The sequence below is a fragment of the Xyrauchen texanus genome, chromosome 2, assembly GCF_025860055.1.
Source record: "Xyrauchen texanus isolate HMW12.3.18 chromosome 2, RBS_HiC_50CHRs, whole genome shotgun sequence".
Classification (NCBI taxonomy): Eukaryota; Metazoa; Chordata; class Actinopteri; order Cypriniformes; family Catostomidae; genus Xyrauchen; species Xyrauchen texanus.
In genome coordinates this window covers 52,762,588-52,789,691 of record NC_068277.1, presented here as the reverse complement: position 1 = coordinate 52,789,691, position 27,104 = coordinate 52,762,588, and the positions used below count along the sequence as shown (strand labels likewise).

The window sequence follows — 27,104 nt, the reverse complement described above, 5'->3', positions numbered from 1 at the left end:
ACTTAAGTATTTCAAGGGATGCCCAGCTCTACAGTAAAATATTTAATTGTCTAGAAATAATAAAATAAAAGTATTCTAAAATAAAATCTGAATAATTATCCAGTGATCACAAATTACTAGAAAATCATGGATGTGTCATGGAAAAGTAATGTAAATTAATTGGTAAAAAGCCCTGGATGAAGAATACACTGGTGATTTTCTTTAGGTTGAATTAATGGGAGAAAAAGAACAAAAGAGAGGAAAGAATAATGTGAATTGAAACTAAAAAGGGAAGAATAATAATCCTTTTCTCCTTCAGACCACCACATTTCTCCTGGGGTCTGTTCCTAAAAAGCCTAGTAAGATAGGAAGTGAAAAAGTAAGGTTCTTTGGGACCCCCATGGCAGTTAAATGACTAGACGGACAGATAATTGTCAACCAGTGGAAGGTCAATTTCACTCCGTTTGAAGAGCAACTGCCCTGGAGCCGTCTCTGGCCTTCTTAGATCATTCTTTGGGAACAATGTCTTAGGCTGGCTTGCAGCTAATGCCTTCTCTAAACCTATTAGCTTTGGAAAATGGTTTTCTCCAGAGGGCCACAGTCTGTGTTGATGGATTCTGTGGATTTATGTTGTGCAGGCGACAGACTGATTATTTTAAGTCCCAGAACTTGGCTAACTTGGCTTTTTATGATGTTTATTGTGGAAAAGAACGGTGTACAAGCAGAATAGACTTTCCAGTACATTGCATTTTGATTGACAAGCCATAGGGATTTAGATCATGCTGACTTAATGCATGGGAGATATTTTAGCATTAAAAGAGATGAGACCATTAGAAATTGGAGATAGAACAGAAAATTGAAAAAAATTATGGGCTTGTGAGAAGCATGCCAACACTCTACCGTCTCGATCAATTCAATCGCTTCCATTTACAGCATGTCATACTTTATAAACTCCATAAATGGATGTGGCGAGGACAGTAATGATCTTATTTTTTCACATTTGTGTACATGACAGCCCTGTCTGAAAGACCAAATGTCGAGATTCAAGCAGGGAGGGGTAGCTTATTTGTATCTTTTAGTAAAAACAAGAGGAAATGTCGTTGAGGATAAATCCTCACACCTCTCTTCCCATATCCTCTCCTTACTTGTTCCTCGATAAGAGAGAATGAACAGCCAGTTTTACCAAACTGATAATCAACTTGTGAAAGTTTGTAATTTCAGCATCTAATTTTGGAGCCCTCGAGTGGCTTAAATCAAGTCAATGAAAGCTGAGACTTCGAAAATGATTTATGATAATGATTATTCCTCTTAATCATGAGTGATTGAGGGAGATAATAGTCTGACCTACTGCCCATTTTGGGCTGTCTCTTTAATTGATTAACTTAACATCAAGCCGTATTGCCAAACCTACTGTATATTGGACTATATAAGTAACCTGTCTGTGTCCAACCTTTATTTTTCAAGGTTTCAGGATTTTTTATTTGACTTCAATTGGAAATTTTCCCAACTGGCTGAATGCATTTCTCAGTAAAAGCTCAAACATGGTTAGTTCAAGTGGCAATTTCAATTGTATCTATAAAATAATACACTTTAGGACAGAAGTGACAGTGCTGGCCTTGTGATATTTTGGAAAATATTGAATATTAAATGAGAAATGATGAAGAATAAAACTGAGGCTGAAATGTCAGTAAACTGTCATTTCATTATGTCTCTGTCTTTACAGTGGAATACAGGGGGCAGAGAGTGACAGCACACTGGATCTCTCATGACAGTACACAGCAAGAGACTGAAACAGCATTTAAGGTAAGACTGTAGTAAAAATAATACAAAACATTTTGAACATTAAAAGGGGGAATGATATACCCTGCTCGGACAGCTTTACTTTGATCCACCTGAATTGATTGTATAAAATATAGAAAGTGCGCTCAACTGCACGGAATATATGCAACGATCACGCTTTTCATGATCATCTTTCAACGATCATCATTTAATGAATTACTACTGCCATGATTTCAAGAAAATGTCCTAAAATATATATATTTATATCAAATTTGGTTTATTTCCTGCTTTCCACAGGCCATTTTAGCACAACTTTAATTGCGGCTGGCAATCAATTATAATTTATGTCACTTATTTTGTTAGTGAGGCACAATCTGTAAAGAGCTTAATTTGCATAGAAATAAAAAAAATGACAACCGACTTAGAAAGTTATTGTAAATACTCGCTTAAAGCATCGTTTAATTTTTTTTCCAAATTCTGTTGTATTTTTTTCCCAAATTCATGTTTTCCATTTTAAGTTTTTATGAATTTTGTGTTTTAAAGTTTAATTACATTTTAAAATCAAAAGGCTGCCTAATCATATTAATTCATACAACTTTAACCTAATGAAAGCAATTATTACTGCTTTTTATACAGCCGCAAAGTATGTTGATATGTTTTAGTGTATGAGCAGCCGGCTTCACACATTCACTTTGGAGCATGCAGCACATGTATATTTGTTTAATTAAATCATACCCTGTTGTAATTTATTAATAAAATAACATCTTAAAATTTGTATTTGATTAATTGTGTATTCATACATTCATTTAATCTCAAATATGTCAAATTCTGTGACATTCCGCATTTTATAGTTAATTCCATTTTTATGACGTGTTTTCCACATCACGAACCCCGCTCCCTCGCTCCGCCCCCTCGAGCTTCCACGCTCGTTCCGCCCCCTCGAGCTCCCACGCTCGTTCCGCCCCCTCGAGCTCGCACGCTCTTTTTGCTCGCTCGAGGCAATCTCCCTTCCTCGAGTTTCTCACGCGTTTCCAATCCCCTAGAACATTATGACCACCTGCACTCGCGTCATCTGCACTCCTGCACATTAGTTTCACCTGCACTCGTCTCATCACCTGTCATGGTTTACACCTGCACTTGCCCCTATATATATCACTACCCTTTCGTCTCACGGTTGTTGGTTATTGTATTTAGTTTCCCGTGTCTTTGCCCCCGCTAGTCTCGTCTAGTTTTGACCTCCTCTCGTTCACCTCTTAGCTTGCCAGCTCCCCTTGTCCCCCTGTCTTTTGCTCCCACTTGTTATTCTTATTCTGATTACCCTGGCTTTGACCCCCTACGCTCTCGTTGACCACTCTCTCCTGGATTTGCCCCTTTACCCTATCTTGATTCCCCGGCTTCGATTTAACGCTCACCCTGACCATTCTTCACTGGATTTGCCCTGTTTTTGTACTGTTGCCTGCTTTGTTGGAATAAAGCAGTTTTCTCCGACATTGTGACTGTCTCGTCTTGTGTTTGTGTGTGCGGGTTACAAAATAACCAACCTCACCGAAGACAGTCACAATGCGTCGCGCTGAGGATTCGCGCAGCTCACTAGAGCGGAGGAACATGTCACATTCAGTGCGAGGAGCTACGGTGTGGAAACTTGACCAAGCGCTCATGCCCAGGGGCAGCAGGTATGTTCTATGTCTGAAATTTTTCACCCTGTTTCACCTGTGTCTGCCCCTGAGCCCGTTGATGCTTTCCACGCATCCGCTGAGGCCGTGATGCTCTCCATCCCCGGAGAGGTTTTATGGCTCATCGGACGCTGAACCAAGGATTTTTCCGTGCAAGGCAGTGGTTATGTAACTCATAACCCCGTCCTTGACATTATGGAGCCAGCGGCCCAACTCTTGGGTTTGCGCCAGGGAGCCAACCCTTGGAGGCTTATATTATGGATTTTTGTGCCCTGGCGTACCAGGTGAATTTTGATGAGGTGGCTCTGAAAGACATTTTTCAATTTGGACTGAATGAGCCAGCCTCTTCATTCATGCCTGGTGGTCGCTGCTCTCTCAACCTGGCTCAGTTTATTGACCTCGCCCTACTGTACGCTGGTTCCTCGTTTACTGTGGGGGAGGCAGAAACTGAACCAGCGTTCCATACCACGGCCCCTGTCTTGAAGCCTACCACGGCCCCCGTCTTGAAGCCTACCACGGCCCCCGTCTTGAAGCCTTACACGGCCCTAGTCCCGAAGCCTGTCACGGCCCTAGTCCCGAAGCCTGTCGCGGCCCTTGTCCCGAAGCCTGACACGGCCCTAGCCCCGAAGCCTGACACGGCCCTAGCCCCGAAGCCTTACACGGCCCTAGCCCCGAAGCCTTACACGGCCCTAGTCCCGAAGCCTGTCACGGCCCTAGTCCTGAAGTCTGGCATGGCCAGCGAGTCAACGCCCATGCCTGCCACGGCCAGAGAGTCAGCGCCCATGCCCGCCACGGCCAACGAGCCAGCGCCCATGCCCGCCACGGCCAACGAGCCAGCGCCCATGCCCGCCACGGTCGGCGAGCCAGCGCCTGTAGCCTCGACCGTCCCCATGGCCACGTCCCCTGTTGGCCGAGGACGCAAGAGAAGGAAGAGGGCCCCTTCTCCCCAGTCTCGTCTTGTGCTCAAGACCGCAGAGGTTCCCTCAGAGTCTTCCACAGCTCTACTGACCTCTGCTCCGCCCCCAGAGTCTTCCACGGCTCTGCCGGGTTCTGCTCCGCCCCCAGAGTCTTCCACGGCTCTGCCGGGTTCTGCTCCGCCCCCAGAGTCTTCCACGGCTCTGCCGGGTTCTGCTCCACCCCCAGAGTCTTCCACGGCTCTGCCGGGTTCTGCTCCGCCCCAGAGTCTTCCACGGCTCTGCCAGCCTCTGCTCCGCTCTCAGAGTCTTCCACGGCTCTACCAGCCTCTGCTCGCCCCTCAGAGCCCTCGCGGCCTCCGCCTCTCGAGTCTCCCAAGGCTCCTCCTCCCAAGCCTCCCAGGGCTCCTCTCAAGCCTCCCAGGGCTCTTCCTCTCGAGCCTCCAAGAGCTCTACCTCCCAAGCCCCCCAGGGTTCTGCCTTTCAAGTCTCTCGAGCCTCCCAGAGCTGCCTCTCAGGGCTTCTCCTCCCGAGTCTTTCAAGGCTCCTCCTCCCAAGCCTCCCAGGGCTCCTCTTCTCGAGCCTTCCAAGGCTCCTCCTCCCAAGCCTCCCAGGGCTCCTCCTCTCGAGCCTTCCAAGGCTCCTCCTCCCAAGCCTCCCAGGGCTCCTCCTCTCGAGCCTCTCAGGGCTTCTCCTCTCGAGTCTTTCAGGGCTCCCCCTCCCAAGCCTCTCAGGGCTTCTCCTCTCGAGTCTTTCAGGGCTCCCCCTCCCAAGCCTCTCAGGGCTTCTCCTCTCGAGTCTCTCAGGGCTCCTCCCCCCCTCAAGCCTCTCAGGGCTTCCCCTCTCGAGTCTTTCAGGGCTCCTCCTCCCCTCGAGCCTCTCAGGGCTCCGTCCCTCGAGTCTTTCATGGCTCCACCCCTCGAGCCTCTTAGGGCTCCATCCCTCGAGTCTTTCATGGCTCCACCCCTTAAGCCTCCCACGGCTTCGCCTCTCGAGTCTCTCAGGGCTCCTCCTCCCCTCGAGCCTCTCAGGGCTCCGTCCCTCGAGTCTTTCATGGCTCCACCCCTCAAGCCTCTCACGGCTTCGCCTCTCGAGTCTCTCAGGGCTCCTCCCCCTCTCAAGCCTCTCAGGGCTTCCCCTCTCGAGTCTCTCAGGGCTCCTCCTCCCCTCAAGCCTCTCAGGGCTTCTCCTCTCGAGTCTTTCAGGGCTCCACCCCCTTCCAAGCCTCTCAGGGCTTCGTCTCTCGAGTCTTCCAGGGCCCCACCTCTAGAGCCTCTCGAGTCTTCCACGACCTTTTTCCCCGAGCCTCTCACGGCTCTACTCCCAGAGACTCCAGAGCTTCCTAGGGCTCCGCCTCTCGAGCCTCCTACGGCTCCGCCTCCCGAGCCTCCTACGGCTCCGCCTCCCGAGCCTCCCATGGCTCCACCTCCCGAGCCCCTCACGGCTCTGCTCCCAAAGACTCCAGAGCTTTCTATGGCTCCGCCTCTCGGGCCTCCTACGGCTCTACCCCCCGAGACTACAGAGCCTGCCAGGTCGTCGCCTCGGGGACCTCCCACGGCGCCACCTCCATTGGCTCCACCTCCTGAGCCTTCCAGGCCTTCCCCCCTAAAGCCTCCATCGGCTCCACCTCCAGAGCCTTTCAGGCCTTCGCCCCTAAAGCCTCCTTCGGCTCCACCTCCAGAGCCTTCCAGAACCCCACCTCCAGAGCCGCCTACAGTGCCGCCTCTGACGGCACCGCCTTTCACGGCTCAGCCCAGACTTCCTGACCCTCTCCCTGTCCTGTGGCCTCTTCCCTGTCCTCCGGACCCTATTCCTGTCTGGTGGTCACCTTCCAGACCCCTGGACCCAGTCCCTGTCCTCCAGTCGCCTTCCAGACCCCCTGACCCTGTCTCTGCCCTACGGCTGCCCCTAGATCTCCCGACCACCGCCTGTCCGCTATGTTCCCCCAGACCTTGCCTTGATACTGCCCATTGACACCATGGACTGTCTCATTTCCCTCTGTGCCCCTTGGACTGCCCTCAATTTTGTTTGTGTGTTTTGTGGGTTGTCTGTTCAGGGTTTTTTGTTTGTTGGGTTTGTCCAGCACCACTTCCTCGCAACCGAGCGCGGCCGTCAGGAGCCGTCCGTTTTAGAGAGGGGAGTACTGTCACGAACCCCGCTCCCTCGCTCCGCCCCCTCGAGCTTCCACACTCGTTCCACCCCCTCGAACTCCCACGCTCGTTCCGCCCCCTCAAGCTCGCACACTCTTTTTGCTCGCTCGAGCCCTCACGCCCACTTTGCTCCTACTCGCTCACATGCTCGTAGGCAATCTCCCTTCCTCGAGTTTCTCACGCGTTTCCAATCCCCCAGAACATTATGACCACTTGCACTCGCGTCATCTGCACTCCTGCACATTAGTTTCACCTGCACTCATCTCATCACCTGTCATGGTTTACACCTGCACTTGCCCCTATATATATCACTACCCTTTCATCTCACGGTTGTTGGTTATTGTATTTAGTTTCCCGTGTCTTTGCCCCCACTAGTCTCGTCTAGTTTTGACCTCCTCTCGTTCACCTCTTAGCTTGCCAGCTCCCCTTGTCCCCCTGTCTTTTGCTCCCACTTGTTATTCTTATTCTGATTACCCCGGCTTTGACCCCCTACGCTCTCGTTGACCACTCTCTCCTGGATTTGCCCCTTTACCCTATCTTGATTCCCCGGCTTCGATTTAACGCTCACCCTGACCATTCTTCACTGGATTTGCCCTGTTTTTGTACTGTTGCCTGCTTTGTTGGAATAAAGCAGTTTTCTCCGACATTGTGACTGTCTCGTCTTGTGTTTGTGTGTGCGGGTTACAGCACTAGGGTGACTTGTAGTTAGATAGTGTATTAAAGACACATTGTACACTGCTATCTTGGTCTTAACAGTGAGTTGTTACTTTTCCAAACATGTGAAAAGGTTAGCTAGAGTGTAGGCAGCCTTTGTTTGTTGACTTAAGTATCTTGGTAAGTTTTTTAATGTTAGTTAACCCCAGATATGTTAAATGATGGTCAGCATACTGATCACTTGGGATAAAAATGCATTTATTTTCAAGCTGCTCTTTTACAAGCCACTTAATTGGTTCATTAGGAGGAGGATTCTTCCCTTTTGTTCCCAGTGGCAGTGGCAGCATCATTGCCACAAAGCAGCTCCCTGAAAAGCACTTTAGGGAATTTTGTTCTTGTTCTCTGAGTCATGAAAGCTTTCACAGCAACTGTCCTTGTCTGTAGTTTTTCTATTATGCAGAACAGCTGGAGCCACGACCTACCCTTGCATTTGGTCACTGTATTTGCTATAACTTTCAGAGATTGTAACAAGCCATTAAAACGCATCTTGTCATAGAGTACCCTGATTCTTCTGTGCAGCTTTGGGAAACTTCTAATGAAGGATCTAAAAGAGGTCCCTTCTTTTTAAGTCAATAATGACAGTGTTGTCGGGTTTCAGCATTAATTTGGTTGGCAAAAAGAGATTGTGTTCGCATTATATCTTTTTAACATAGATGCTGCACAGAGAATCGGGACTCAGGCAAGCCATGTTGATTGCTCTGGTGTCTCTCAAACACTTTGGCACATTACCTACCATTCAACACTGACTTCATGGAGGTGGCTGAGAATTTAAGTCTTGTAGTGCTTGATCAAGTTTGATTGAAAATTGTTGCTGCCTGGAGCTGTGTCTTAAGCCAAATTGCTGATGGTCCTAAGAAGTTCTTCAAGTGTTGGTTTTGTGTCCAGGTTTCCTTTAATTGACCTTTAGTGCTATCAAAGCTGGTGTAGCATATGGTGTGTTCCATTTACCTCAGATGTCGGAGCTGGGAATGACGCCACACCCAAGTTGACCGCGTTCCAGTGCACAAGTCGGAAATCCAAGATGGACGGGGTGGGGGAAGTAGCCATTGTTAGCAATACCAGTCGATAAAAACTGATATGAGCAAAATAAACAAAATAAGCGGTATGTGGTGGGGCAGAGGGTGGGGCAGGGACGTGATCATACACACCCGGTGCCTTATCAGGGTCATCAAGCCTCCGAGAGGGATAAAGGTCGACTGCGGAGGATTGTGCGGGAGAGAGAGAGATAGTTTACGGACATGTCCGTCGTGTGTGTTTGTGTCTGTTTAAGTTTTATATTAAAAATATTATTTATATTGACAAGCCAGTTCTCGCCTCCTCCTTTCCATTGAATACTTTACACTTGTGCCGAAACCCGGGAAGGCCGACCGCGAGGGGAGAAGGGGCTCGCGGCAGACCGCCTGGAGCGGGAGAACCGCTGCCAGGGGCGGGGGGAGACCCCTTCTGTTCCCCGAGAATGTGGCGGGGCGTTCCGTCCGCCAGGGGCTGGAGGTCTGCCTCCGATCCGCCCAGAGAGGCGCGGCTGTCATCCGTTAGAGGGTGGAGGAGTGGCCGAGGAACAAGCTACGGCGTATCGGAGAACTGGCGAATAAGTGTTTTTTTTTTATCTCTCTTACCTCTCTCTCTTTCACTGCCGCTCCGCGTTGCAGTTGCGGTTCCTCTGAGTTTCCGAGTCAGAACTACGACTTGAGGGGGCTTTCCAGTTAAAAGTTCCTACTGGGAACTCAGAATTTCCGACTTCCAAGTATAAATGGAACGCACCATTAGAGTATTGTTCTACCCATTTCTCCATCTATTTCACTGATAAGTATTCAGGTAGAGGACATGTGAGGGATTGTCTGGCTCTTTAGAGCTCATTGTGTATCTTTCTGATGTTGTCTGTTGCAGTCACTTTCTGGAAAACTTTAATAAAATCTTTTATAGGATTAACTTGGTTCAAATTATGTTGTGCTTGTATTCTTTGAGGGCTGAATGCTTCAGAAGCATTCCAATTGATAGACTCTGCAATTATCATTAGGGTCTTTCAAAACCTTTTGCACCAAATAATATACATGCACTCAATGGAATACATTAACTAACAGACTGTCGATAGCCTTTCTGAGAGCTCTTTTCAAGTGGTTAAATGTTTAATGTTTGCAACATCTTAATCAATTTAAATTATTAAACTAGATTGTGGAGGTGAGGGCATGGTCATCTTGGGAGAGAAAAAGCAGTAAGGACATCCACCTGAGATGAATTGTGACTAATTTCTTCTTGTCTGACCCCTGAGAGAGAGTCTTGTGTTGTGTGAAGCTGAAAAGCAGACTGTTTATTTGAGTGACGCTGAAAAGCCGTCTTATGTTTTGAGTGAAGCTGTACAGCGATTGCTGGTTATTTGTGAATAAAACAGACTCATGTGAACTGTGGAAACCGGTTCCCACTTTCTGAACCTTTGCTACATAGATATAATGTTGTAGTTCAGCAAGCCAATGAAGAAAGTTTACTTAAAGGGGTCATGAAATGGAGAATCAAATTTTCTCTATATTTAGACATATAAGAGGTAACTGTACTATAAAAACATACTGTAATTTTCAGAACTCAAAACTTCCTCCCTAGTCTAAAAAGAGCATTTATAGTGTTAGGGGTATAACAGTTGTGACCCGGACCAGATATGGAGAAAGAAGACCAGGAGTCGAGAAGTTCAATTACAGAATCAAAAATTTACTGAAGTATAGTCTGCAGTGAAATTGGTAGAGCCAGCGGCAAAGTCTCACGAGGAGATCGAAAGCCAACTCGTACCTTACACAAAATCTTACATCAATTATACCATTTGCAAGGACGTACATTCCATTATTTTACTCCTGATTGGCTAAAAGACCATAAAGTCACAACATATAGACAGCTATGCGGCCTATCAACATTAATCAGCGCACTTGTCGTCCAAGCCCGAGATTTACATCTGAAGTGACCTCGCAGATGGTCGCGGGCGTCTTCGAGTCGGCCTGGTGTGCATCCCTGGGTTCAAAACCTGGGTAGAAAGTCAAACGCACACACAAAACACTGACGAATCGACAGTTCTTCTCTGGGCACAAGAGAGCCAGAGCACCACGTTATCAGGCCATTTAAACCAAAACAGAGAGATAAAATATTCACTCCTCGGGCAGAGGAGAGGGGTAGAAATAACATACATTTCTTCCCTAAAGAAATAATAAGAGAAAATCACACTTCTACTATTCAGGTATTATTACATAGGACTTTAAACCATATGATTAGTCATGGAAAGGTAACAATCAAACACAGAATACATCTGGAACCTATGTTTTTACGCATTCTCCCTGCCCCCGAAGAGACTGGAGCCTCACAGATAAGCTTATCCCCAAAAGACCTTCAGCCTACGTGCAGGACAGAGAGAAAGTCTCTGGAATGTTCCTAAAAGAGACTAGTTAGCATTCAACACACATATGATTCAAAGTATATTTCAGTTATGCATAAGAAAATAGAATTGATTATGTGATCATGCATATAGATAATTCATCACTTTATTAAAGAAGTTAAGCAACAGAATACAGATAGATATTGATATAAAAGGATATATATATATATATATATATATGTATTGATATATCTGAAGAGACAAGGGATTTTGACCCTCACCCTTCAATAGTTTCCGCCCTGCTGAAACATCTCATTTTGAAATCTGTGTGTTTGTGATGTCATGAGGCATTTCACATTTACATGTACGCGGCCCACAACATGCATCATCATCGTGGGTGTACTGTTAAGGAGATAATGGCTCAAGTTACTGCTGCGAGGTGAGGATGACGAGTGTCAAACGTTGCTGTATGCCTGGATGTGGAGAAACTGCTCAGAGGGATTTCAGCATTAGGAATAAATGTAATTAATTTATTAATAATGTATTGCACCCTGTAGTAATGCCGGTAAGTAAACCATTTATTTCTAATCTTTTATTCATCAGTGTGTTTGTAACAAAGAGTAAGCCATCTTGTATCGTTAAATAGAGGTCTGCAACCCAAGAGGCCTGACAGGACCCAAGAGCCCATTGGGTTTCGGGCTGGGTTGGGGTCAGTTTTTCCAGTAGGACTTCGGGTTAGGGTTGGTTCGGGTTTTCAATTAATGAAAAAAATAAACAGACCTACTGAACTTGTTTCGCACAAACACTCTCACTCACAGACACGCACGAATGGATGAGTTAGGGGCTGTTCACACCGAACGTGTTTTTGTGTGCATCTGCTCTGTTTTACCATTGTGTAAACACATACTAGACGAATATCTTTGACTGTTGCATTGCATATAGATGTTTCTTCAGCGTCTTGCACAGGACTGGCACATTTTTAGACACTGTGCCAAGTTAAAAAGAACATCAAGATTCAAAAATGCATGTCAAGACATCTGCATTCTGTGTGTTGCCTACGATGCTAACATATGTACAGCCAATTTCTACAGTACTTGCAAGGAGAACAAATTATAAAGACAGTGAGCGATTTCGGGTTCAGGCTTAAAATCTGACAGAATCGTCAGGGCTGGGTAGGGTCGGGTTTGGGTTTAATTTTAAGGACCATGCAGACCTCTATCACTACCTCTATTCAAGTAAAATCTGATTAGGACACCAACACCAAGCATATCATAATTACACTGCTGCTTATAAAATCAATACATTAACGGATAAAGAATATTGTTACAAATTTGTTTGAGTTGAATAATTGTATTATGTGTGAAGAAAGCAGTGTGAAATTAAATATATTACTGTGTAGTAGTAATATACTAATGTTCATGGTGGGGGCGTGGATACTATTTTTCCAATGAAATGAGGGTAGCTAATCAGAAAAGTGGGTGCTTATCTTCAAGTTTTAAAGGAGAAGCAGCCTAAAACTGAGTGTCAGAATGAGGATGGAAAATTGTCATGTTTTACAAATACAGAGTTTGAATATATTTTTTTGTGCAAAAAACTTTTAATGCAAAATATTGCATTATAAGCTAACCTCCAGGAACCCCTTTATAAAAACTGTCTGAACTGCGGAGAAGTGCATCTGCCAACAGGAGTCCATTACCGTTGACTGGTTGAAAGTCACAGACCTCACTTTCTCTTTTAGTTTTCTATAGCGGTTGACCCACTATAGTGTTGTTACACTTTTTTATTCTGTAACACAGGCAATGTATATAATGTGCATTGGTGGGTAACTAAGACATCTCGGATTCGGAATGACACAAGAAATGCTGTCAGATACACAGTCACGCGCTTGAAGAAACACACTTTATTATATTTTTAAGAACAGATGACAGAAAAGAAGACTATGCGCATACCTGACGTGCTGTTTGTTTGGAGGTATGCAGTCTCGTGGAACACACATATGTAAAGGGTTCTCACTCTTTCTTTGTGTCAGTCTTCTGAAATGTATTTGCAAGAATAGTATCTGTGGCAGGGCGGAGGGCGGGGCCGGGTCGTGATCCTACACACCCGGTCCCGTATTAGGCTAATTAAGCCTCCGAGAGGGATAAAGGTCGACTGCAGAGGATCATGCGGGAGAGAGAGATAGTTTACGGACATGTCCGTCGTGGTGTGTTTGTGTCCTTGTTTTAAGTTGACCAATTCAACTATTATTTATATTGTCAAGCTGGTTCTCGCCTCCTCCTTTCCATTGATCCGTTTACACTGGTGCCGAAATCCGGGAAGGAGGAGGGATACGCCGTAGAGTTCTCGCCACTACCGTCCACCCCAACAGAGCAGCCACGAGGGGAGAAGGGGCTCCTAGCCGACCGCCTGGAGTGGTCAGAGCCGCTGCCAAGGGCGCAGGAGTCGCCTACAGGCCACTGAAACGCGGCGGGGTTTGAGACCGCCGACCGCGAGCGGGGAGGGGCTCGCTGCCGACCGCCTGGAGCAGGAGAACCGCTGTCAGGGGCGGAGGAGATCCCTTCTGTTCCCCGAGAATGCGGCGGGGCGTTCCGTCCACCAGGGGCTGGAGGTCTGCCTCTGATCTGCCTGAAGAGGCGTGGCTGTTGTCCGATAGAGGGTGGAGGAGTGGCCGAGGAACAAGCTGCGTCATATCGGAAAACTGGCGAGTAAGATTTTTTTTTTTCATCTCTCTCTCCTCTCTCTCTCTCACTGCCGCTCTGCGTTGGCCTTTTCCCTCTCGTTTAAATTTTAGTGTTTTTTGGGGGGTACTACACTGTTACAGGAAGTACCCCCCATTTTAATTATTTCTGTTTCCCTTTCCTTGTCGCCTCCCTCATCCAGGTAGATGGGGATGACCTGCCGGCAGACTAGGCTTAAAGCACGCCCTCCCCCAGGAAAGGACTGGGGGTATGTCAGGCCGGGGGCTCCCCAGCCTGAGAGACCGAGGGAGGAATGTGGCAGGGCGGAGGGCGGGGTATTAGGCTAATTAAGCCTCCGAGAGGGATAAAGGTCGACTGCAGAGGATCGTGCAGGAGAAAGAGATAGTTTACGGACATGTCCGTCATGTGTGTTTGTGTCCTTGTTTTAAGTTTACCAATTCAACTATTATTTATATTGTCAAGCCGGTTCTCACCTCCTCCTTTCCATTGATCTGTTTACAGTATCGTCTATGAGAATGCTGCAAATGACCTCATACCATCTCAGCTCAGGAGGTGCTCTGAGTTCAGTTTGCTTTATTTCCTCAGAGCAGTTTGTTGTGAGCGCAACTGTGTATGATCACTTTATATATAGCCTAAACATCTGTGATTAAATCAAAGAATAATACAAAAACACATTCACCTCAAATTATGATTTATATTTATATAATTATTTTTACATTTATAATTGTTTTTATGTCTTAATTTTCCGCTTGCATGTTTAAATGGATACTTGCCTGATGGTAAATGGAAAGGTGGTTACTTATATATAATTTTTTCGATCACTTCATTATTTGAATTGCTTTTTTGTTTCGTTTGGAGTGCAATTTGAATTTAGAAATGAATTTGATTTAAGTTTTTCATTTTTTTAAATAAATTAATTATTCATTTTCAATGCAAAATCACTAAAGCAAGAAAATTCACCGATCTTGTTAGATGATATAATTGTTTATTGTGATATATTTATATATTTTAATAAAAGTATTGTGAACATATTTCTTGCATATGGTCCAGCCCTAGGAGGGAACAAAACAAATTTTTTCACACACATTCAAAGTCATTACTCTTACGAAGCAGCTAAACTGGTCCTGGGATGAAAGGTAATAAAACACAAACATTAAACCCGCAACAACCCACAATAAGTGATTTATTTGCCCAGACAATTAAATGCCCGCCCGGTAGCACATGATGGAGAGAATGCACAGATGACTAGGTTTGTTGGCAAAGAGATGTTGCCCATCACAACTGTTGAAACGTCATCTTTCAAAAAGTTGAACAACACACATTTTAATTGCACTTAATTATTTTAAGTTTTTGTTAAAATAAATAAAAAATAAAGTTCAAAGTTTGAAATCAAGCTGCCTTGCGTTATTGTGTAGGCTATTGCTTAACCGAAATTACCCCATAGTATCACTTAGCATCCAACCATTGGTAATACTGGTGTTAGTCGGAAGTGAACATGAACACCACATCGGTGTGAAAATTATGATATTGAGGCAAATCTGTCTGAATCTATCAGCTGTTGTTGGTGCATGTCATGCCTTTTGCACTGGTCCTGACTATTGATGGGATGGCAGCTTATTGACATTTAGGTCAAGCCTGTGAATATTTCACCATCTGTATCCAGATAAAGAGAGGAATATCCAATTACTTTACCATATTTCATGGAAATGGCAAGATCAGTCAATTTACTTGGACATGAATTACAAACAGACACAAACAGACTTGCTCTAAGCAAGGGGTCACTGGTTAACATGACACGTTTAGATGGTAGATGCCAGAAATCATCTTTCTCCTTTGATGGCCATTCAAAAGTAGTTGTGTTTTCTGATGTATTTTTTTGCATGCAACATATACAATGTATTGCTAATATTTTATTACAAATAAGAGATTTTTATGCCAGCACCCATTTTTTGTGGTGAAATGGAAATGTTTTCCCCGTCTGCTGTCTTTGATGTCACAACTCGGTTAGTTGCTAGTGAAAAGTTTGAGACTGTGCGTTATTCTGTGGTGCCATCGACCAATCAGAGTTGTCTCGACGTTACTTTCTTGTGGTTCCAAAGTGATTAGTTAAATGGCATTTACAGCTCAGGTCATTGGATAAAACATTTCTGCTGTTTGAATAAAACCCCAGCAGATTTTAAATTGCAAACCGAGCAGCTGCAATTGAGATGAATGGAAATGCTAACTGGTATCTTTCTCCACATATTATGGACCTTCTTAGTGCACACTCTTACAGGTCATAAGATTCTGGACATCTGATTCTGGCTGTTCTGGTGATGATGTAATGAGTCACAGGGCTGTCAGGCAGATGCAGTTTTATCCGCTGACACAAAGACATACACACAGACGATCTTCCCTAAGGATGGGGGAAGGGGAGCAGGCCGCCTGCCAGAATACTGAGTGTAAGAAAGGAAAATGTTAGCTACATATATAAAGAAATAAACCATTCTCTTGTCTCATTAAGTGTCTCTGGCTTTCTAACTTGTTTGCTGTAATGTCTGATTTAATATATCACACTCTTAGTTTTTCATATAGTTTTTGCTTAAGATCAGTCTTAAGACTTTATTGGGGGGTATCTGTCTGGCATTGTCTAAGTTAAGTCTTGACACAAAAGTCTTCCATTAATTTCAGGTACTACAGTCATATATCTATACTGTTTAAACCAACATAATCCAATTTCAATAATTTAAGAAGTTAAGTTTAATATATATGATGTGTTTGCATGTTTAGTTAACATCTTAAAATGATCATGCACTTAATATTTATTCAAGCACTTAACATTTGACACATTCATGGTGAGTACATTATATACATGTTTGCCAAATTTGCAAATTCAAGAATACTAGCCTTTAATTTTACCCATTTCTTCCTAGTTTTGCTGTGTGCTTTGGGTCATTATTTTACTAGAAACTGATTACAGATCTCTGCTGACTGAAAAAAGTTTCTCTGAAGGATTTAACTCTATTTGGCTCCATCCATGTTACCCTAGATGGCAACAAACTTTCCTGTCTGTACTGAAAGCCCCAGAGCATGATGCTACTACCAGCATGGTTAACAGCAGCAATGATGCTACTCTGGTGTTGGGCTGTATTTGTTTTGTACCAAACATTACACTTTGCTTTACAGAACGTTTTCAATGGCCACCCTCTTTGTAAAATTATTTTGGATCCCGCAATGAAAATGGCCAATATGATATTGTCAGGATCCTGTCAGATCTGAAGGAGGTATTTAACATCTGCCTCAATCAACCTCTCAGTCGGGGGAGATGGGGAAACTGGGGCACTTGGGACTTTGGGACTTTGTTAATCACCTTTTGGGGGATTCTGATCTCTCATCCCAGGAGGGACTTCCCCAGATGGACCATACCATCGTCCCTCCCTTCTCAAGCCCAGTCCCCAGTCTTCCAATGACCAGTAAACTAAAGAGGAGGAAGAACGGCGCTGCCTTGATTGAACCGTGCCCGCAGCTGAGCGCCAGGAAGTGGAGGAGCCGGCAGCTGTCTTCCAGGAGGCAGAGGAGCCCTGCAGCTGGTCACCAGGAGGCGGCAGCCATTCCTGTAGCATTGCTTCCGATCTTCTGGAAGAGGAGTAAAAGGGCTCCTGTTCCCCAGTCGCTGCCAGCACTCATAGCCACGGAGACTGCTCCCCAGTCAGCGTTCCCAGCCATGGAGGCCGTTTCCCAGTCACTACCAGCATTCCCGGCCATGGAGGTAATTTCCCAGTCTGTCCAGTCCCAAGTGGCCTCCAAACAGCCTGTCCAGGTCCCTGTGGTCATCGAGTCTCTCCAGTTCCCTAAGGACGCTGACGAGCCTGTCCTGTCCCCAGTGGCCATTTATGAGCCTGTCCTGTTCCCTGTGGCCATTAACGAGCCTGTCCTGTCCCCTGTGGCCATTAATGAGCCTGTCCTGTTCCCTGTGGCCATTAACGAGCCTGTCCTGTCCCCTGTGGCCATTAACGAGCCTGTCCAGTTCCCTGTGGCCGTTGACGAGCCTGTCAAGTCAAGTCAAGTGGTTTTTATTGTCGTTCAACCATATACAGTTAGTACAGTATGCAGCGAAACGAGACAACGTTCCTCCAGGACCATGGTGCTACATAAAACAACAAAGGACAAACACAGAACCACATGAGACTTCACAGACTAAATAACATTCCTACTGCATGTGCAAACGTGTGCAAAAGGTACAGGACAGTACAATAATTACTAAAAGGAACAGGACAATAGGAACAGTAAGAGACAGTGAGAGACAGTGCAGTGCTGACCAGTACACATTTGTAAACTGAGTAGTGCAAAAAGATGACACTTTCTAAAAATGCTATGTTATGTAAACATAAAATACTATGAAATAGGGTTCTATGGACATAGTATTTATTGAGGTAGCAGCCTGGTACAAAGTGACAATGAATTAAGTGTAACCCCGGACATGTGCAAAAGTTGGATGGTGTACAGGTGTGTGTGTGTGTGTGTGTGTGTGTGTGTGTGTCAGTCCAGTCTCTGAGTATTAATGGCTTGGGGGAAGAAGCTGTTACACAGTGTGAGGGGTGTACAGGGTCATCCACAATGCTGGTTGCTTTGCGGAAGCAGCGTTTGGTGTAAATGTTTGTGATGGAGGGTTGAGAGACTCCGATGATCTTCTCAGCTGTCCTCACTATCCTCTGCAGGGCTTTGTGGTCCAAAAGATGCAAGTCCCAAACTAGGCAGTAATCCAGTTGCTCAGGATGCTCTCAAAAGTCCCTCTATAGAATGTAGTGAGGATGGGGGGTGGGAGATGTGCTTTTCTCAGCCTTCGATGAAAGTAGATACGCTGCTGGGCTTTCTTGGTAATAGAGCTGGTGTTGAGGGACCAGGTGAGGTTCTCTGCCAAGGAATTTGGTGCTCTTGGTGATATCCACAAAGGAGCCGTCGATGTCCAGCGGAGCGTGGTTACTCTGTGCTCTCCTGAAGTCAACAACCATCTCTTTTGTTTTGTCCACTTTCAGAGACACGTTGTTGGCTCTACACCAGTCTGTTAGCCGCTGTACCTCCTCTCTGTATGCTGACTCGTCAATCTTGCTGATGAGACCCACCACGGTCGTGTCATCAGAGAACTTGATGATGTGGTTCAAGCTGTGCAATGCTATGCAGTCGTGAGTCAGCAGAGTGAACAGCAGTGGACTGAGCACACAGCCCTGGGGGGCCCCAGTGCTCAGTGTGGTGGTGGTGAAGACGCTGTTCCTGATCTGGACTGACTGAGGTCTCCCAGTCAGGAAGTCCAGGATCCAGTTGCAGAAGGAGGTGTCCAGGCCCTGAAGGTTCAGCTTTCCAATCAGGTGCTGAGGAATGATTGTTTTGAATGCTGAGCTGAAGTCCATGAACAGCATTCGAACGTATGAGTTCTTTTCCCTGTGGTCCATGAAAGTGAGTCCAGTTCCCTGTGGTCATCAAGTCTACCCAGTTCCCTGAGGCTGTCGACCACTATCCAGATTCCCATGGCTGCTGTCCAGTCTGCCCAGTCCCAAGTGGCTAGCACCTTCCTCCTTTTCCCTGCGATCACCCAGTCTGCTTAGCTTAGCCTTGCTTAGTGGTTATCACCCTGCCTGACCTCTGCTTAATGGTTGCTGCCCAGTTTTCTGACCACTGTCCAGTGGCTGCCACCCAGTCTTCGGAACCCTGGCCTATCGGGTCCTCAGCTCATAATGCCCTGGATTTCCACTCCCTACTTGGTGCCATATCCCAGGCCTCTGGACCCCACCCTCTACCTTGATCCTCTTCCCAGACCTCTGCACCTAACCCCTAACTTGATCCTTGTCTGAGGCCTCTAGACTCCAACCCTAACTTCATTGTTACCTCTATTGCTTTATTGTCTCCCTCACCTTTGTCTGTGTTTTCAGCCTGTCTTAGTTTGTATTTGTGTCTGTGTTGGGGTTTTGTGCTTGTTCCCCTTGGGACACCAAGTGGCATCCTTTTTGAGGTGGGGTAATGTCAGGATCCTTTCACCTTTGTCAGTCATGTTTATTGTGGTGACAGGATCCTGACACTTTTGTTCTGTGAGTCTGTGTGAACACATGGCTTTAGTTGTTTTCTTTGCCATGTGCTCTTCTATCTAGTCTGTGCTCCATGTTTAGAGCATGGTGTCTGGATCCTGACTCTTCGGTCTGGGGATCCAGACACTCATGTCTTTGTGAGCGCATGGCTTCATATTCGGTTTTGGTTTTCTTGCCATGCGCTCGTGTCTGTTCTTGTCTTTTGTTTGAGAACATGGCTAATGATGGCTTCATTGCCTTGTGCTCTATTGTCTTTTCATTGTGTTTACCTTGCCATCTGCTCGTTCCCTCATCACTCTTCCTTGTTTAGTCCTTGTTAGTCCTTGTTAATGTTAATTAGTTTCACTTGCTTCTCATGTGTATATATTGTGCCTTCTTCCCTCATGTCCCAGCCAGATTGTTTTTTACTTTCTTGAATGTACTGCTGGTGAGTTGTCTTGATTTAGTTTTAGTTGTTTTTTGTTCTTTTTAATAAAAGCCCTACACTTACCTTCTGCGTTTGGGTCCTTCCTCAACAAACCATGACAGAGATGATGTCATGTTCTGAGCTTCTTTTTTATTTTTTAACAAATACTGAATAATAATCAATTCAAAATGTTAAAATCAACTCAACTTTCCTGCAACACTGCAAACCATGCAACTTTGAAGTTTATATTCTATATTGTAATCTGTGACGTTTAGATCCTTAACAGGTGAAATGTTGTTCCCTTTACAAAAAGCTTCACTTTGATGCTGTGCTTTTGCTAAGCGCTACGGGAAACACGTCTCAGAGTGACCAGCTGTGAATATGTATGCAACACGTCAATGAACATTGACTGGAATTTATAGCCTCTGCCGATGTAATCATTGGACGCACCTGGCGCAGTGGCTATAAATAGATGTGTCACCGGTGCATCATCACACATTTCGTCTTCAGAGCCATTCTGTGATGTGTGCTTTCACAATCTGTCAAACTTTCTTTCCTCTGTTAGGAGTTAGATTCCGTTAGGCAGTGTGCAGTTGATACCTTTTCTCCTTTCTGTTTCCTCTGAAAAGAAAAGAAAATATATATATATATATCGGTCATTTAAAAAAAAACAAAAAAAATGACTGAGAATCAAGGCAAATGATACGCATCAATTTTGTTTCATTTGTTTGGGGGAAGAGCATGCTGCTCTCGCGTTGGGGCAGGGCAGGTGCGAGCATTGTGATCTGCTTTCGGGCAGAATGCTTCGCGCTCGCCTCGCTCACTTCCGGGAGTCAGCGCCCACACTTCATTCGTGGGGCTCTCGCATGGATCTGGCGGAGGAGCGAGAGACGGGTTTTTCCCTTTCGCTCGCTCTCTCCTCAGATCCAGTCGTTCCTTCCCGTGATCTTGAAGCGCGCCACTGCGCCTCTTCAGTTCATGAGGAAGACCGCGACTCACTTGGTTCAGCGGAGATAGAGCTATCCACCACCGGGCATTCCGTGTTTGATAAACCAACAGAGGAATTGCTCGACGTGGTTACTCATGCTGTGGCCAAGCTTAGCATAGACTGGCCACGACAACAAGAGACCCCCAAACATTCCAAATTGGAAGATAGATTTTTGTCTGGTGGCCGGGGGAAGGGAACGCCTCATCAGTCCCTTCCCTTCTTTAATGACCTCCATGACGAGCTTTCTCGTTCATGGAGGAGACCTTATACTTCCCGTCTTCACGTGCCCTCGACGTCGATATATTCGACTATCGTGGGTGCTGAGGCACGGGGGTATTCGATGATGCCGCCGGTTGAAGTGACACTTGCGGGTTATCTCTCACCAGGCTCGGCATCATCAATGAAAAGACCCTCACTCCCCACGAAGCCGTGCAGGACCACCTCCACGCTAGTGGGGAAGGCGTATCAAGCGGCGGGTCAGACTGGTGCTGCCCTGCACACCATGGCGGTCTTAAAGGCATACCAGGCTGATCTGCTTAAGGAACTGAGTGCAGGTTCCGCACTCGACGAGGAAGCATTTTCTGAGCTTCGTCGAGCTACGGACCTGTCTCTTCGTGCGACCAAGCAGACAGCCCGTGCTATCGGCCGGTCTATGTCCGCATTGGTCAGCACAGAGAGACATTTATGGCTCAACCTATCAGGCATCAAGGACAAAGATAAAACTTTTCTCCTTGATGCCCCAATTTCACCTTTTGGGCTTTTCGGAGACACTATGACGACGGTTATCTCCAGGTTCCAGGAGGGCAAAAGCCATGAGGAAGCATTTGGGCAATTCTTCCCTCGCCGCACTCAGGGGGCAGGGCCATCGGCCACCCAGTCCTACCCCGGTGCTCTTAGAAGAGAGGCTCAAAAACAGAGCGTGGCGAGCCGTGCTCCCCCTCGTCAGGACTGGGGAAAGGCTCGTCGCCCCTGACAGCCTCCAAAGCAAGACCTCAGGGCAGTTATCTCAAGGGGAAAAAAACCCTGAGTGTCTTGCACTTAACCCAGTGGGGGTAGCTCCCCTCGGGGCGGGGTGCATGTCCTATTCACTACGCCCCTCCCGGTACCCTCACTAATCCTCTCCTTCCCCGCCGCCTTTGGTGTTTTAGGAAGCAGAGGTTTCTAACTAAAAGTTGGGTGTACCGCTGTTCCTGCCTTATTTCAGGACTCGGAACACCTGACATCCCCTCAACAGGAAGTGTTAAAATATAATACCCATCTCAGAGATCCTGGCAGCGTGGAAACTTCTGCCAGATATATTCTTTTCTATGGGTCTTATAAGGGCGTCAGGATTTAATTTACTCGCCGCTTTTTCCGTGTTTCAACGGCATGTTCTCACTACCGTGAACCGGATTTCTTTTTATGTAAAAAAAAAAAAATCAATCTCCTGGTTAAAGGGGCCATGGTATGTGTTCCCCTTCCAGAGAGAGAGTTAGGTTATTACACTAAATACTTCCCGTTTCCCATGGAGGGTGAGGGGTGGCGTCTGGCTTAGATCTTAAAGCTTGAACTACCCGTGGGTGTTCAAGTCCAAGATGATGCCTGTCAAGACGGTCGTGTCTCAAGCCCTACAACTCGTTTGGCTGGTCACCATCGATCTTATGACGCACTTCTATACTTCATTTAGAAGTTCTGCCACAACATGGAAAGTTCCTGAGGTTCGCTTCCGGGGGCGAAGTCTTCCAGGGTCAGGTTCTTTCACTCAGCCTAACCCGCACATTCACAATGCATGATGTAGCGCTGGCTCCTTGCGACTCCGGGGCACTTCTGCCAGATATATTCTTTTCTGTGGGTCTTATAAGGGCGCCAGGATTTAATTTACTCGCCGCTTTTTCCGTGTTTCAACGGCATGTTCTCACTACCGTGAACCGGATTTCTTTTTATGTAAAAAAAAAAAAAATCAATCTCCTGGTTAAAGGGGCCATGGTATGTGTTCCCCTTCCAGAGAGAGAGTTAGGTTATTACACTAAATACTTCCCGTTTCCCATGGAGGGTGAGGGGTGGCGTCTGGCTTAGATCTTAAAGCTTGAACTACCCGTGGGTGTTCAAGTCCAAGATGATGCCTGTCAAGACGGTCGTGTCTCAAGCCCTACAACTCATTTGGCTGGTCACCATCGATCTTATGACGCACTTCTATACTTCATTTAGAAGTTCTGCCACAACATGGAAAGTTCCTGAGGTTCGCTTCCGGGGGCGAAGTCTTCCAGGGTCAGGTTCTTTCACTCAGCCTAACCCACACATTCGCAATGCATGATGTAGCGCTGGCTCCTTGCGACTCCGGGGCATCTGCATTCTGAATTATATAGACGACTGGCTGATCCTAGCGCAGTTCCAGGAACTGGCAGTTCAGCACAGGGACAGCGTCCTCTCTCCCACTCAGAACACTGTCTATCGGGGCATCGTATGGAGTTCAGTCACAATGCGGGCACAACTGTCTCCCGCTAGGATTGAGTCCACTCAGATCACCGTGAGCAAAGTCAGGCTAGGTCAAGGTTCCACTGTTATCAGTATCAACGATTTCCAGGTCTCAGGGCGAACGCGTCCACGGTGATCCCTCTGGACCTTCTGCTCATGAGACCATCTTTGTTGTGGTCAAAAGCCAGGGGATTTCTTCCAAGGGCCAAAACCCCTAGGCTAAATAGGGTTACGCGCCTCAGGCTTCGTTCCCTTTCTATGTGGTTCAGACCCCGGTTTTCTGCCTTGGGTCCCACTCTAGGTGCGTCTTGTTGTCGCAGGCTGCTAACGACAGATGCCTCCCTGACGGACGGGGTAGCGGCCTTAAGTGGTCGTCCAGCTTAAGGGGATAGGAGGGTCGTCAGCTCGGTTGTCACAGTCACTGTCTTGGGTTGATGGCTGTATTTCTGACCCTGAAATACCTCCTCCTGAGGCTGCCATGTCTTGGTGCGGGTGGACAATACAGCGGTAGCCTCTTACATAAATCATCAAGGAGACCCACGTTCTTGTCAGCTGTATTTCTGACACATCAGATTCTCCTTAGGGCCCAGGGCAAGCTCCTGTCACTCAGGACAGCTATATCCCTGGATGCCCGTATACGGGAGCAGATTTACAGTCCAGACAGAAAATACCAACGGGGGAGTTAAGAACTCCACCCTAAGGTAGTAGTTGCCCAGAGTTCGCCAGCAAGGGTTTTTGCCTCTTACTGATAGCACTGCGCTGGCCGAACAGGGCTTGGTTCTCGGAGCTAATCTCTTCCCTCGACGGCTCTCCTTGGGCGATTCCGAACAGGAAGGATCTTCTATCTCAGGCACAGGGCAATATTTCATCCCTGCCCCGAATTGTGGAATCTTTCATGTTTGGCCCCTAAGGGTACCAACTGAGGGACACAGGGCTTTCTCCTGAGGTTATCGAGACCTTTTTTTTAAATGCCGGGCTTTTTCCACTTGGAACAAGTTTGGGTGAGATCTTAGGGCAGAAGAGGACCTCTTCGCCTCTATGAATAGCGCAATGTCTCCTCTACTTCTCCCTGAAATCACCCAGCCCCCTTGGGTCTGGACGTTAAGACACATACATGACCCAGAGTGCGTCTGTATGCATTTCTTTCCCCAGTTTCTCTGCTCCCAGGAGTCTTGGCCAATGTTCACCAGCAAGGGTCTTGCCTCCTACTTATGGCGCTGCGCTGGCCGAACAGGATATGGTTCTCTGAGTTATTATCTCTCCTCTACGGTTCGCCTTGGTCGATTCCGAACAGGGAGGACCTTCTTTCTCAGGCTCAGGGTACATATTCATCCCGGCCCGAATTGTGAAACCTTTCATGCTTGGCCCCTGTAGGGTACCAACTGAGGTTCGCAGGGCTTTCTCCTGAGGTTATCGAGACCATTTCAAGTGCTAGGGCTCCCTCCACTTGGAACTGATCTGGGTAGATTTTACAGGGCAGAAGAGGACCTCTTCGCCTATGTTGATAGCGTAATGTCTCCTCTACTTCTCCCTGAGTCAATACCCCCCCACCCCCGGGGCTGATCGTGATGGCGCATACATGGCACTAATGTGCCTGCATGCGTTTCCTTCTAATAAGTTCATATTACAGAACCAGCTAACTGCCAGTTTGCTTCAGTTTTGGAGTCTCTATAGAAAGAACTGTCAGCGGGCACTTGCCTCACCACTGCCAGGTTCTATGTGGCCTCCACTTCGGTTTGCCACGCCTCGGTGGGCGGGTGGGCATCCTTGCTAGGACCTCTTCATAGGGTAAGACCCTCCTTTTTTAAAACCTCTAGAGTCAGCGTTTGGTAGACTTCTGACTCTCAAGATGGTTTTTCATATGGCAATTACGTCTCTAAGGAGACTTGGGTACCTACAGGCTCTGTCTCTTTTGCCAGCCTGTTTTGAGTTGCCCCAGGTAGGACCAAAAGCATTCTTTGCACCCTCACCCTGTTTACCTGCCCAAGGTGCCTTTCGACCCTTGGCCAGTCATTTTCTAAGCCTTCTGCTCCCTGCCGTTTGTAATGCCGGAGCAGCTAAAGACTACTCAGACTTTGTCCAGTCTGTGCCCTTCAGAATTATGTCCACCGCATTTGCTAGTGGCGTAAAGTCAGGGCAGCAGTTCTTCACTTTGAAGCCGTTACCGGGTTGTCACTATGGGTGAGGGACCTTACTGCCCGGGCCTACGAGGCACGCGGTCAAGCTTCGCCAGTAGGTTTTAGGGCGCACTCTACCAGAAGGCTCTCCTCCTCTAAAGCCTTTGCTGGAGGTCTCCCTCGGCAGAAAGTTTGTGGTGCGGCAGGTTGGTCCTCTCCGCGCACATTCATTAAACTTTTATAGTTTGAATGTTCTTGCCACTCTGGGCTCTTACGCCCTTGAGTCGACATCTCAAGCTCATGTCTGAGACCTCTCGTGTTTTTGTGAGCACACCACAACCGTAGGGGTCCGGACAGCCCCAGTGCGGTGGCGTGGGTATTGCGTTCCCCGTAGCGCTTAGCAAAAGCGCAGCATCAAAGTGAAGCTTTTTGTAAAGGGAACGTCTCGGGTTACATGTGTAACCCTTGTTCCCTGAAAAAAGCGGAACGAGATGCTGCGCTTCTTTGCCGCACTGTGACGTCCCAGGACTGCTCTTCAGACGAAATATCTGATGATGCACCGGTGACGCATCTATTTATAGCCACTGCGCCAGGTGCGTCCAATGATTACATCGGCAGAGGCTATAAATTCCACTCAATGTTCATTGACGTGTTGCATACATATTCACAGCTGGTCACTCCAAGACGTGTTCCCCGTAGCGCTTAGCAAAAGCACAGCATCTCGTACTGCTTTTTTCAGGGAACAAGGGTTACACATGTAACCCGAGACGTTTCACTCTTAACCCTCTATGGACACATTGGGGAAAGAATCTGCATTGACTACTAAATTTTAGTTTTTACTCTCCAGAATTTTATGACAACATGTAATCGTAATGTTACTGAAAAAGATATTAAGCAAACCGCGAAGGGGTTATCTTCACATTTATTTAGTATTTTGGGTGTATATTTAATTTCACAAAATGCTTTTAAAATATATTTTTTTTTTTTTATAAATGTCTTATTCTATCAATTTATATGTCATAAAATTGCATTTATAATAATGATACAAGCTTTTGTTACTGTTAGAAATTTGTTATTACAAGCCGTGTGTGGCAGCGGGGGCGTGGTCAAGCGCCCGTCCGGGAGAGAACAGCGGTAAGGGCACTTACACCTGAGCTAAATTATGGCTAACACCTGTGTCTAATTTCAGTAAGCATGGGGAGAGCGGCATAAAAAGGCAGCAGCCACAGAGCTGAGAGAGTGACACACGTCAGTCTAGTGTTGTCGCATAGAAGACCAAGAATTGAGAAACTTTATAAAATTGATTGATGGTGCCAGTGTGACAGTTTTCCCAAGAAGGACACGTGAAGTTAGACATAATTTCGCTCAGGTGTAAGCGCCCTTACAGATTTCTCTCCCGGACGGGCGCTTAACCACGCCCCCGCTGCCACACACGGCTTGTAATAACAAATTTGCAGTAAACAGTAGCCTACCAAGAAAGTAATTGGTCACTATCTTCCTCCTCCTGTGCACTGAAACCACTGAAGTCATCTCCTTCGGTGTCGGAGTTGAATAGCCTCAGCTTTAGTTGTCTTTTTGCACTGAGTCAATTCCTCAAGCTGCTGTTTCCAACGTCTTATCATCGACTCGTTAAGACCAAGCTCCCGGGCAGCAGCTCTATTTCCTTTTCCAACAGCCAGATCAATCGTCTTCAACTTGAAAGCTGCATCATATGCATTTCTCCGTGTCTATGCCATGATGAGGGTGACAAAATTACTACCGTAATCAGAATGATGGGAAGTTTGAGTGCGCTCGATTTAATCTAAACAGTAAACAAAAAA

General features: G+C 46.5%; 1 protein-coding gene across 1 annotated transcript in view; it reads left to right on the top strand.

Moving 5' to 3' along the window:
* Positions 1 to 27,104, top strand: part of LOC127658767 (disintegrin and metalloproteinase domain-containing protein 33-like) — a 198,495-nt gene that overhangs the window by 15,761 nt on the left and 155,630 nt on the right. The window contains exon 2 of the mRNA XM_052148266.1: positions 1,703 to 1,782. Coding sequence (XP_052004226.1) covers positions 1,703 to 1,782 — 80 coding nt within the window. The remainder of the gene's footprint in view (positions 1 to 1,702; positions 1,783 to 27,104) is intronic.